Raw genomic sequence first — 12,226 nt, forward strand, 5'->3', positions numbered from 1 at the left:
CTCTAGCTTCACTACAATCATAACAGCACAAGAATGGAAAATTAAAGAATAACCCCATTTGTGAACGTAGATCGAAACACCCTAAGAAAATATTGGCAAGACGAATAATAATGCACACAGAAAAATAATGCATCAGAGGAAAGCTTATTTTATGTCACACGTGCAAAGATGGCTTCGTGACAGAAATGCTGGTGAATGCCTCTAACTCACAATATTCCCAAATGTTAGGGAAAAAACCCAGTTCGTGTAGAGGAAAAATGAAACCAAATTCTACAACTATTTAAATAGGAACTTCAGCTCAAACTAGAAAGGGAAAGCTCCTCTCTTACACTTAATGAAACCATCATAATAAGACACTGTCGTCCACCTGCTCAGCAATCCCACCGCAGGCTGGTAAGGGTGTGGTAGAGCAGAACTGGAAGTCTCGTGGGCACTGCTGTTCAGTGTGGGGCTACTGATGGACCTTTGGAAGTAATCTGGCATTACTTAATGGTTTTAACTCACAACTTCATTCCATTCTTACATATGTGCAACAGAAGACCTTCATAGGATAATCTTGGCAATGTTGGTTGCAACAATAACAAGAACAAAAACGAAAACCCTTAAAAGTTTTGTAACAACACCACCGAATATCTATAGATAGAAAACTGGGCGAGTCAATTCTGTAGATATGAGATTGCCTACTAGACAGCAGAGAGTTGTAGCTTCATGCATGCACAGAGTAGAGAAAGCAAGATTCACGAGGCAAGGAGAGCAAGCTGCACACATATGAAACTGCTTTTGTAAGGGTTGAAGGCAAGCAAATTAAACAAAGGAAAACAATAGAATTTAAAAAGCAACTCAGACTCCTCATTCCCAAATGGAGGGAACCGACGCTACTGGAGAACGGCACATACAGGCTTTCGACAGAAGGGCTAACACTATTTTCCTTGAGATGCAAGTGAAATTGCTGTCAGTTCATTCGTAGCTTATTAATGTATAGATGTTATTTATATATTTGCATTTATCGAGATTTTATAGCAAAAGACTATAAAAAATGAACGATGTGTAATCGTCAAGTTTACTAACTTTCCTTTTATAATAATGATTAATGATGTAGACAAGGAGCCTGTGACAAACAAATGGGATGGGTTACGTTGTTAACATGATCGGTGTGTGTTTGTACACCCACGTGTGCACATCTCTGGGGAAGGGAATGTAGCCTAGTCAAGCACTTTACCACTTGTTACTTTTAGAGCCTCTTCAAATTTGTCACCAGATGGTTACACATCCTGCTGGGTGAGGAGACAGGTGAAAAACTCAAGTCTTGTAACAGTTCTTATCTGTGGGGTCTTAAGCACTCAAGCCCTTGTCTGTAACACTGAGGAAAGAAGATGGGGGTCACATGAGGAGCCACTAAAAAGTGCTGAGAATGCTGAACAGGAACTCTGACAGAGTAAACGCTCAACCACTGTTACCTACGAGTACTTTCCCTTCATTTAATGCTTTGAAATGTTCTCTTTTTTATGGTAGGCTTTGGTCACTTGACAAAGCAGCTGATGACATTGGCCGACGGACGTGTGGCCTTGGCTCTAGAGGGAGGCCACGATCTGACAGCCATCTGTGACGCATCTGAAGCCTGCATAAACGCCCTTCTAGGAAATGAGGTAAGAACAGCAGGTACAGATCAGGGGTAAGAGGAGGAGGACACATGCAAGTGTGTTTTAAAGTTGATTGTTTAATCTAAGAAAGAAGAATGTTCTACGAAGCTTTCACCATGAAGGACGTAGGCACCAGAAGTTTCTGTGCTTTGGTGTGACATGCTGTCTTCCCTGGTAGTGTGTCCACACAGCATTCTTGCCAGTCAAGTTATTCAGACAGTCAAAAACTGAGCAGTGAAAACACTTGGAAAGAAGAATGTTTTGTCTACTGAGCCAATCAAATGAGCACTGAATCATCTAATGTGAAATTAAACTTTTAAAAGTTTTGAAATTCCCTGTTACTGTCAGAAAAGCAAAACCATTTTTAAAACAATCATAGGCTTTTTTTTTTCATCATTTGAAAATGTTTTCTTCTAAGGTTGCGATCATGTCCTTTCTTCCTGAGAGTGATAAGAGATCTCCTGAAGGTTGAAAACTCCACTGTTGCCATCCAGCTGCACTGCAGGAGACCTAGGACCAGAACTTGAATCTAAAAGATCAGAGGTCCACATGGCACACCTAACATGCAGTACAAATTGCTAATCCCTCCATAGACTTCATTTCTAGTCACTTGGACATTTGGGGCTAGGTCGGGACAAGATTTTAGGTCAATTCATTGAAACTCAGCAACTATTTCATGGCTTGTGTGTATTGGTTAGAATCGTCAAGTTGCTTAGGTTTTCATAGTGAGTGTACGGCAGATTAATGAATTAATTTTTGATTTCCTTTTTTAGTTTGGAGGAAAATTTTACCTTTCTATTGTGAACTTGAACTGGAAATGTAGCTTTTCTTATTCGTGAAATTGTTTTTGAAATCTACCTTTTGTGTTTTTTTTTTAACAAAACCTTAGGATATTGCATGTATATTCATGGAAAACTACTTTTTCTTCTGCACACTGAATGCAGAACCTGTGCTGCTGCTATGATCATGAGTCCGAAGTCACACCACGTGATTATTTGCCATATTTATTGAATAAGTACACTTACAATTCTGAAGACTATTGCAGCACCGACTGTTTAACACTGTCATACAATTTTAGACAGTGCTCAGAGCACCGACTTAAGCCTCCTGGCGAGGAGCTCAGGGAGACTGTAACAACTTAATGATTAGCACCAATCGTAGGCCGCTCTTGCAGTTCATACATCACTCACTCACAGTATCAAAGATGAAAAGATAGTCTTCCCATGATTGCTGTAAGCTAGCAATGTCAAGCACAATATGGAATTATTTAGGGGGAGGTGACCAAGGAGGGTCAAAATGCTGGGTGCATGTTGGGGGCGTTGATTGTAGCAGGCTCTGCTTGCCCACCAGATAGCGTTTGTTTTTCGAGCCAGTTGTATGTGGCTTTTGATCTCTTTATAAGCCTAAAGACGATGAGAATGTTTTGTTTGCACCAGAAAACCAGGATGAGCTGTGCATTGTGGCTTCACAGATTGTCCCACCTAGACAGAAGCATTGCCCGGCAGCCTAGGCAGACGCCTTTCCAGCTATGTGGAAGGCAGCTACAGAATCAGAGCCTCTCTTTCAGTGCGGTCCTTAAGATGAGTCCTTTCCTATTGAAACCTCTGTGCTCAGCCAAGTTCTTGCTTCCCAAAAGCATCTCCAGGGAAGTAGCGAATCTCTCCAGCGATCTTATATTTTAGGGAACACCAGGCTCTGACCTAGGGGATAAAAAGCACGATTCGCCAATCTTAGTCAATCTGCAGGGTGTAGAGACGGCCAAGACATAAAGCCCAGGAAGTAATAACCGGAATTATTTGGGAGAGATATTGATTGTGTAACTGACTTTAATTCTCTGGATATCGTTTATTAAGCTTTATTTTTCAATTTAATATTTTAAGCCACATCTTGTCTCCATCCGTTGGCCATCTTCAATTGCATGAACAAAATCTAACATTTGTTTATCCCACTCGACAGAAAGGGGAGTTTAGTTTTTCCTATAAAAGGTTCTAGGGATGTAGACCCGGCTATAGATTCCCTACAGGATGCTACAGGAGTGGCAGATGTGACTGGTAGACTGAGCACTGAAAGGTAAATGTTGCCGCAGCAGATCTTTCTACACCAAAAAGAACAAAGCAAAGAGAGAAGGGGATTTTTTTAAAATGGAAAGTGGAAGAAAAATCCAAGTGTGCTGTACATTATAATTCATGTAGAAAGAGGAAATGAATGTGTAATACTTGAAACAACTCGAGAAACAAAGAGTTCTCACTTTCATTGACAATATAATTTATAATCCAGTGCCTGGCTTGGGGTATTTTCCAGGTCAAAGGTCACTGTGACTACATTGAAGTTTTAAATTTCATTCCTGCAGAAAAAAAATAATATATAAAGTATATTGCATGTGTCTCACCATTTAACCAAAATACCTACATATAATTTCCACAGCAGTTTTATGTGGTAATCTCTGGATAAGAAAATAAAAACGACGTCTTTCAGTTACCAATTACTGCAATTTAAAAATCCCAATTTTCCTCCAACCCCCCCACAAGTGATTAATAGAGCAATTATGACTTATTATCTGGGATTTCACTTTTACAAATAACAAAATGCGCTGAAGCTGGAGCTTCAAACACTGACAGCACCAACGAGCTTCCCGACTGCGAGATGCAATTGAGCTCAAATTAGAAAGGTCAAGGGGGCCTTTGCCAGGGACTCTGCACTTCGTCAGATGTATTTATTCATGTGTAGAGGATTAGAATTTATAAACATTTTGCCAGGTTTTTTTTTTTCAATGCCATTTCTTTTTCTTGTTGTTCTTGGCCAGGCCTTGTCAATACAGCAAAATGCTGCTGCTGCTTCTAACTTATCATCAGCAAAATAATACAAATTTCATAACCCCAAGGAACTGTAGGACCAGCAGGAACCACTGGTTTCATTGTCCTTGCAGACACATAGATGGGTACCAAAAACTACTATTTTTTTTTAAATGCTATCTAAACATTTGCACCTTAGACAGGTATTCTCTTCTCTTCAAACACTTCCAGCATGGGAATGAACTACTTAGCAAAGCATCTAGCTGTTCTTTTCAACAAATATGTGCAAATGTGGTACAGGAAATTCCAAGAGGAGATTGATCTTTTTGAAATCATACTAAAAGTTTTTATTTTTAATTTATTCTGGCCAAGTACGAAACTGGGCTTTATCTCTCAAATCATATTATGATGAATATTCTTTTTACATTTTTACCGAAGCTCTTAAAAACTCCAACTTGGAGTTTGAGGAATTAAATATCTAAAATGAGAAAACTCAGGAGATTGACTGGAAAAGGATTAGGTACGGCTCTGTGAGCTGTCATGTTTTAAGATTTAGCAGCAGGGATACACATGAAGTCCCTGGAAGACTTTCATTCTGGCCATTTGTGTTGGAGCTAGCTAGGAAACATACAGTTTCCTTAAGGCCCCATTCAACTACTGTTCTGCAAAGCCAATTAAAAGCACCTCAGTTTGCTTCCTCTGAAAGAAATCTGCTGTAGAGGTGAGAAAAGCTGTAGGCGTTTCCCATCCCTATGGAATCCAGTCTGAAAACAGGCTTTCTGGAGAGTGAAGAAGAGGGCACCCGAGCAGAAGTTTGAATTGCAAACATGAGCTAGCAAAGGCCACTGACCAAAGGAGGATAAACAATAGACTCAAGCTTGTTAGAAAGATAGGAAGATTTTGGAAAACTAAATCCATATTTATAGCTATGGGTGATATTAGAGCCTCTAGACTGTTCTTACTCAGTAATGCTTGATTTCTGGTTCCTTTCCTTTTTCTCCTTTTATCTTTCTTTTTGGTTCCTCCCTTTCTTTCTCACTCCCTTCCATCCTTCCTTCTTTTCACCCCACTCTCTCTGTGTTTCCTTTTCTCATGCTTCTTAAAAAATTACTGCTGTCTTCTAAAATACACCCAGCTGCTTTTTCTTTGTCTGGGATTTCAAAGACAGTGGCTGAATGTGGAGGTCGTCTTTGTTTTTAAAGTTGGTTTTGTGCTCTAAAGATGCTGGATAAAAAAAAAAATAACCTCCTTAACTAATTCCTAGAGGGTGTTGACAGCCACCCCTGAGGTGAACCCTTGAGAGATTGTTGTCCAAGTTGCTCACTTGGGGAGACAGGGAGTGTTTGCATTGGATTTTACATAGAGACATTGTTTTGCTATCTTTTTCATCTTTTAGATTATGTATGACTGAGGCTGAGTCCACTGGGGAATTGGTGAGAATCTGGGAATGCTCGCAAGATTCATGAGTAGAGGAGAGAGAGTGTTTGCTGTGCCAGAATGACATTTTCCTCTGTGCTCTTCTTAGAGTTTGATACCTGCCTGTGCACCAAAAGCAGTTGGGTAGGGTATCTAAAGGAAGTGAAATTGTTTTGTAAAAATATTATCTGAATATTCTTTCCAGTATAGATATGGCCTGGGAGACCGGTTGCTTATATTCAGAGATGAGTACAGGAAGGTGAAGCATCTGCTTCAGGAAATGCTTCATGATCCAGATAACTCAAAACTGTGTGCAAATCATCTGAACTATCTCTGTCCGGGTTGTTAAGACAGAGTTAAAAGAAATATGGGTTATGAGTTTGAACACATCATGGAGTATAGTTAGCAATAAAAAGAAAGAATTTATTTTTATAAAGAACCAGACATCATGGAATGCTTTTATCTATCCATTCATTATGTTGCTGTTTATTGGGCATTTATTGTGTGAGAAAAGGTTCTAATGCAAGCAAGAGTAATGGCGACCTTGTTAAAGATCCTACGAGGCCAGGCAGTGGTGGCGCACGCCTTTAATCCCAGCACTTGGGAGGCAGAGGCAGGCGGATCTCTGCGAGTTCGAGACCAGCCTGGTCTACAAGAGCTAGTTCCAGGACAGGCTCCAAAATCACAGAGAAACCCTGTCTCGAAAAANAAAAAAAAAAAAAAAAAAAAAAAAAAAAAGAAAAAGAAAAAGGAAAGAAAGAAAGAAAAAGATCCTACGAGCACAATGTAGGAATGTTTATCTATGTATCTTTGTTTGTTTGTTTGTTTTTCAAGTAGGGTTTCTCTGTAGCTTTGGAGCCCGCCCTGGAACTTTCTCTGTAGACCAGGCTGGTCTCAAACTCACAGAGATCCACCTGCCTCTGCCTCCCAAGTGCTGGGATTAAAGGTGTGAGCCACCACCACCCAGCTGGGGGATATTTATTTTATCTATAGGAATGCGAGAGTATTTTACAGAGAAATAGCATTTAACCTTGATGTTGGGGACAAAGTAAGACTTTGGCAAGTTAGTATCTAAGGAAAAGATACATTATATAATAGGAAACATAAAGATACATTAAATAATAGGAACCATAAATGAGAATAGTGAGGCTCTGGCTGGATACTCTTGCTTTGTTTCTGAAGAGTCCAAGCTCAGAGGAGTAAAGCAGGTGATACATCTGGGCAAATGAAAGAGGGCACCATCATGAACTGGATTTCTATGAAGAACGTGGGAGTTCCTAAGGAATACGCCAGTACAATCACTGCAGAGAGAACAACAGAAGAAAAGGCTGGTGTGAGGCTTAGGGGCGGTAGACGCTCAGCTCCCGCGGAAAGCATCTCACCAGGAGCAACTCTGCTTCTTCTGTGCTGCCACAGCTGTCTCCTGGGAGATCCTGGAAACCAGCTGTGGGTAGCTCTACCTACTCTGGGCTCAGTGGCATCACAGGGGCAGGTTGAAATAGGCCATTACCCCACAAAGTGCATCACTTGCCAAATGAAGCTTCTCCATCATGAAAGCTACCAGGATATCGCTGATGTGAGAGGAGGAAGCAAATCTTGGTGTAAATCTTCAGTGAAACTAAAAGGAAGCCACATATAGTGCCCAGTATTATAAACTCTGTAATCAGGAAACGGGGAAGAGAATTACCGTAAGTTTGAGACTAGCCTGGGCTACATATCAAAACCTTTAAAAATTAAAATACATAAATGAAAACTGAGAAATGAAAACATGAACATCAGCCAGCACTCATGTTCGTTGGGTCCACCGTTGATTCCTGACATGGGGAAGAATATTCCCCATGTCACACAACTTCTCCCTTGTCCTCCAATCCTCCTACAAGACCAGTCGGACCTGCTGCTGGGCAGAGATGCTTCTTTAGGGCTGTGTTGACATCGTCCTTCATCCTCCGCATGAGGCGGGAGACGAGCGTTAACAGCCATAACCTCAGCCTAGTGACATATGAGTCAGCCCAATCCACTCTGATTTCAGCCCCTCCGAGTCTGTTTGCTGAAGAACATTATTGGCTTCAAACCAACAACAATGGCTGTTTTAAGAATGACTGACTCGCCGGGCGATGGTGGCTCACACCTTTAATCCCAGCACTCGGGAGGCAGAGGCAGGCGGATCTCTGTGAGTTCGAGACCAGCCTGGTCTACAGAGCTAGTGCCAGGACAGGCTCCAAAGCCACAGAGAAACCCTGTGTCGAAAAACCAAAAAAAAAAAAAAAAAAGAATGACTGACTCATGATTCACAGTATGGATAAAATTATAACCAGACTTGCTTATGCAATCAAATTAAACATATACAACTAATTGCAGTCATTCCTGAGCAATTATTTAGATGAGAGTAGGGTTTTAAGTATCAATCCCTTCTCGCAGGGGAATTGATAATAAATAGTTCATCAACACAGAAGGTCACGTGAGTACCCCCGTCTCTTTATCCTCCTGGGCTTGGCCATCGGATTCTTCCATAATCCCTTTGATCCTTACAGCTGAACACTTTTTGGACCGCATCTGAGTTGTCTGAATGTCGTAGTCAGACTTTCGGCTTTCTCTGCCAGTGAACTTTGGTTCATGTTTAAGAACATAGCTTTGTTGCAGCAAGGAACTCTCCCTTGATTTCTTAGGTATCACCACGCATGGAACACACATGGTCTGAAGGCCCAGTCTGTGTCCCTGCTTGCCTGAGTCAGGGACCTTTCCCATTATTAACCACATGAATAAGTACATGAAGGAAATGTCAGTGTTTCCAAAGTTGTTTTTAGGTCTAACTCTAACACTAATGCAGAAATCAGCACAAATATGCACAATCCAATAGGCATCACAAGGACTTCACATGTCTAACCTTGAGTCGAATCAAGAGAATCTAAGTTACTGCTTGGCTCCTTTCTGAAAGCAATGTTTTTCTGATTTCCGACACCATGTTCCAATTTTCCCACTTGTAAACTTTATAAAGATGCAATATTATATATTCACATATATAATATTTTGTATATAATGTCTTTTTCTGACTATTTTGTTTATGAGAGTCTTCTCTGTCATTGTACACAGCTATAGCTCATTCATTTTTCACACTTTATGGTTTTATGTTTCATGAAAGAGAATTTTTAGGAGACTACTACCGTTTATTCACAATTATACTCTATTTGGTAGACATGGACTTTTTTCAAGTTCTCTCTCAGTGGTGGACTATAATTTCCTTTCTCTGACGTAAAGAGTGTCTGGGCTGCTCAGTTTTCCTCTCAGCAGCCCAGCGTGGGAATTAGGCAGGAAGAAGGCTCTGCAGGCTGAAAATGACGCGGAGCATCTTCCCAATCACATGTGACTGGGTGTGCAGTGAATCCACTGTCTTCATTAAAGCATGTTTAGTACTTAAGTTTAACAAGATTAATGGCCAACTCAACTAAATTCAACTAACATTTGTGGAAATTTAAAATTCTTTGGAAAAGTTGGTGAAAGCCAACGATATGTCTCTATATCAAGAATAGCATAGGGGATAAAGTTGAAGTATATGCAGATGTTACATTGCTACATGAACATGAAGAAAACCTGTTTGAGTTCTTCCGTATTATGAGAATTCTGAATGATTTTTAGAAGTCTCAGAAAGTTAAAACTTTCTCCAAAGCTTTTCAAATCAAATTTCCGTCTGAGTGTGGTGGCATGTGCCTGTACTGCCAATCGCTGGGAGGCGAATGTAGAAGGATCATGAATCCATTGTCAGTCTGAGTTTTATTGAGACTGTGTTTAAAAAAAACAGTCAATTAATTGATAATAAATAAACACATAAATAATTTATAACCATATCATAAAATATACCAAACACCCAGAATAACTCGAGTCTAACCTGAGCATTAGAGCTTTAAGTACTTCTGGATACATTAATAAGTGTCCACAGATATCTCCTTCTATCCTTACTCATGCTACTACTTTTAAAATATTTCAATTTTTCTTTTTTATTAATTTGTTTTTAATTAAGATATAATTTCATCATTCCGCTCATCCTCTCTCTAACCTTCCCATGTTCCCTCTAACTCTCCCACCCCCTCTCTAATTCGCAGCCCCTAAGGCTCCTCTTCCACTAGTTAATTGCCTATCGCTGGTGTTTTCTAACATCTGCAGACATTGGAAGTCATGACAGGTGAGACAGAGCAAACATTTGGATTCTGCCCATACAACAGCTCAATTTTATGTAACAGATATAGAGAATAGGTTTCTCTGTCGCAGAGCTTAAATCTATGTAGAGAATGGTTGTGATTGTATTTTACATGTAGAGAAAAATGATCATCCACTAGCTGTGTGTGTCTATGGGTTGTACTTAAATTGTATGATTTATCTTAATAACTTCATGAAAATTATCTTTATTTAATAGAGTTGCTTGGCAGACACTATGATGGGCCTATAAGACCTCTAACTTCTAGATCTACCGTATCTCACTGGCCTGTTTGCTTAGACCACTTAGTGATTCTGATTGGTTTCAATAGCCAATATTTTACTACATCTTATTGGCCAAACTAAACACCGATCATAGCTTTACCATATAATATCATGTTTGCTCCAATTTATTGGGAATGACTATTTGCTTAGTATTATTTCATTACTTAGTTATTAGATTACTAATAATGACCAATACTCATAAATATTTATCAAGTGGATGCATCAATCAGATGGTTTTATTGCCCATAATTTTGAGTGATTAAGTCAACAAATTCTCTAAAGAAAACACAAAACAAAAAAAGAAAGAAAGAAAACACACCTGAATTCTGTGGTCCCTGTGTACAAGTCTTTAATTTTAGGAAAACAGCCTGTAAACGCTGCTTGCGACCTCGCCAGTGGAGAGACTGCTGCCCACGGCCTTCTCTGCACCGCTGCCTGATGAAATATAAAGAGCCCACATTGAGAACGCTCTGAATCCAGCCCTGTCTGTGTGTACACACTCAAAATGAAACAAATTGGGGCAATTTACAGAAGGTTAAACCCTCAAATGACATTCAGGGAAATGGTTTGAGAGGCTTAAATGATCAATTTAATTTCCTTAATTCTCTGAGTTGCTTTTATAAGTAGGCACAACTTTATCCATCCTACTGAAAACTCTAAATTGTGGGTTTAGAAGTGTTTGTGTTTTCATACTCAACACGCTGAACCACATATACTTTCTATATTACCCGGGACTTAAAAACAAGCCCACAGACCTCAGTGAGCTCCAGTTGCAAAATTGGAGCTTTTGCATGTGTGATCTGTCTCTCGTTTTCCCTCCAGTATCCAACACCATTATGTTTGTCAGCATTTTTTTTTTAAATCTGAAGTCCCAAGGAAGGTTTTTGAAGAAAATGGACTGTGCCGATCTTGTGCATAAGTTCTAATATGAAATGGCGTATCAAAACATTTTATTGCTATTAAAAATTATTTTTCCCTGTGTCCTGAAAAAGACGTGGATGGGAGGGACGTTTGTGTATGCGCAGAGTGGCTCGCTTGACCCTGTCTAACTCTTCAGTAAACATTTCCCAGGAAACCTCGGCTCATGGTTTGGTCTTGCCTCTGAGATGAGGTCGTGAGCAGGATGACATATTCTTAAAGATACCATCTGAAGTACTGATTTAAAAAGAAATGATTTTAACCGAATTTATGTGTTTAAGCTTCCACAGTCTTTCACTGACATGGACTTGGGCGCAGTGGTGTTTCTCCTCTTGCTAAATTGTGTTGCGTACAGACCTTTTGATGTTTTAAAGCTTTTTCTTTGGCAGCTAAGAAAAACACTCTACAAAGTTATATTTAGTGAATTTGCTCATGTATAAATATCCCCGAGCTACTCTGCTAGCCTGTGGCATCTGGAAGAAAGGTGCTATTGTTCTCCGTCCTGTGATTGAAGTACAGAATAATCAACTCCAAGAAACCCTGGGGGTGAGATTCACTCACATATGCTCTGGAAATTTATAATCCCTGAGTGCTTTTTTTCTTAGTTTTTCCTCCAGCTGAAGAAATTTGGATGAGAGTGTGCTTTGGTCTGCCTGCTGACAGCAGTTTCTGGTCACACCACTCTGTTCAACCACTGCTTCTTAGTTGAGGTTATTAACTTGAAGTTTTCCAGGAAAACAGCGTGTTTAGGGTTTGTTGTCTCCCAACCATTGTTTGCTTGCCTGCTGTGCTCCCAAAGCTAGATGGTTGTTTTCTTTGCGACGACCGTACCCCGCAGAACGCCCATCACCCATGTGTCTAGTGTCTGTGCCACCAGATTTGTTCCTAACAGATATGATCCATAATTATCGGGATCTCTGCAGCATTTCCTGCGATGCTCGCTGAATTCCTCCATGAAAAATCAGTGTAATTCCAGAAGATCATGAT

General features: G+C 40.0%; 1 protein-coding gene across 1 annotated transcript in view; it reads left to right on the top strand.

Annotated features, from left to right (window-relative positions):
* The first annotated feature begins 1,485 nt into the window (after window positions 1-1,485).
* Window positions 1,486-12,226, top strand: part of LOC126488664 (histone deacetylase 5-like) — a 49,765-nt gene continuing 39,024 nt past the window's right edge. The window contains exon 1 of the mRNA XM_050122299.1: window positions 1,486-1,646. Coding sequence (XP_049978256.1) covers window positions 1,506-1,646 — 141 coding nt within the window. The 5' untranslated portion in view covers window positions 1,486-1,505. The remainder of the gene's footprint in view (window positions 1,647-12,226) is intronic.

This window comes from Alexandromys fortis, unplaced genomic scaffold (genome assembly GCF_014885135.2).
Source record: "Alexandromys fortis isolate MF-2015 unplaced genomic scaffold, M_Fortis_MF-2015_v1.1 scaffold_201, whole genome shotgun sequence".
NCBI lineage: Eukaryota > Metazoa > Chordata > Mammalia > Rodentia > Cricetidae > Alexandromys > Alexandromys fortis.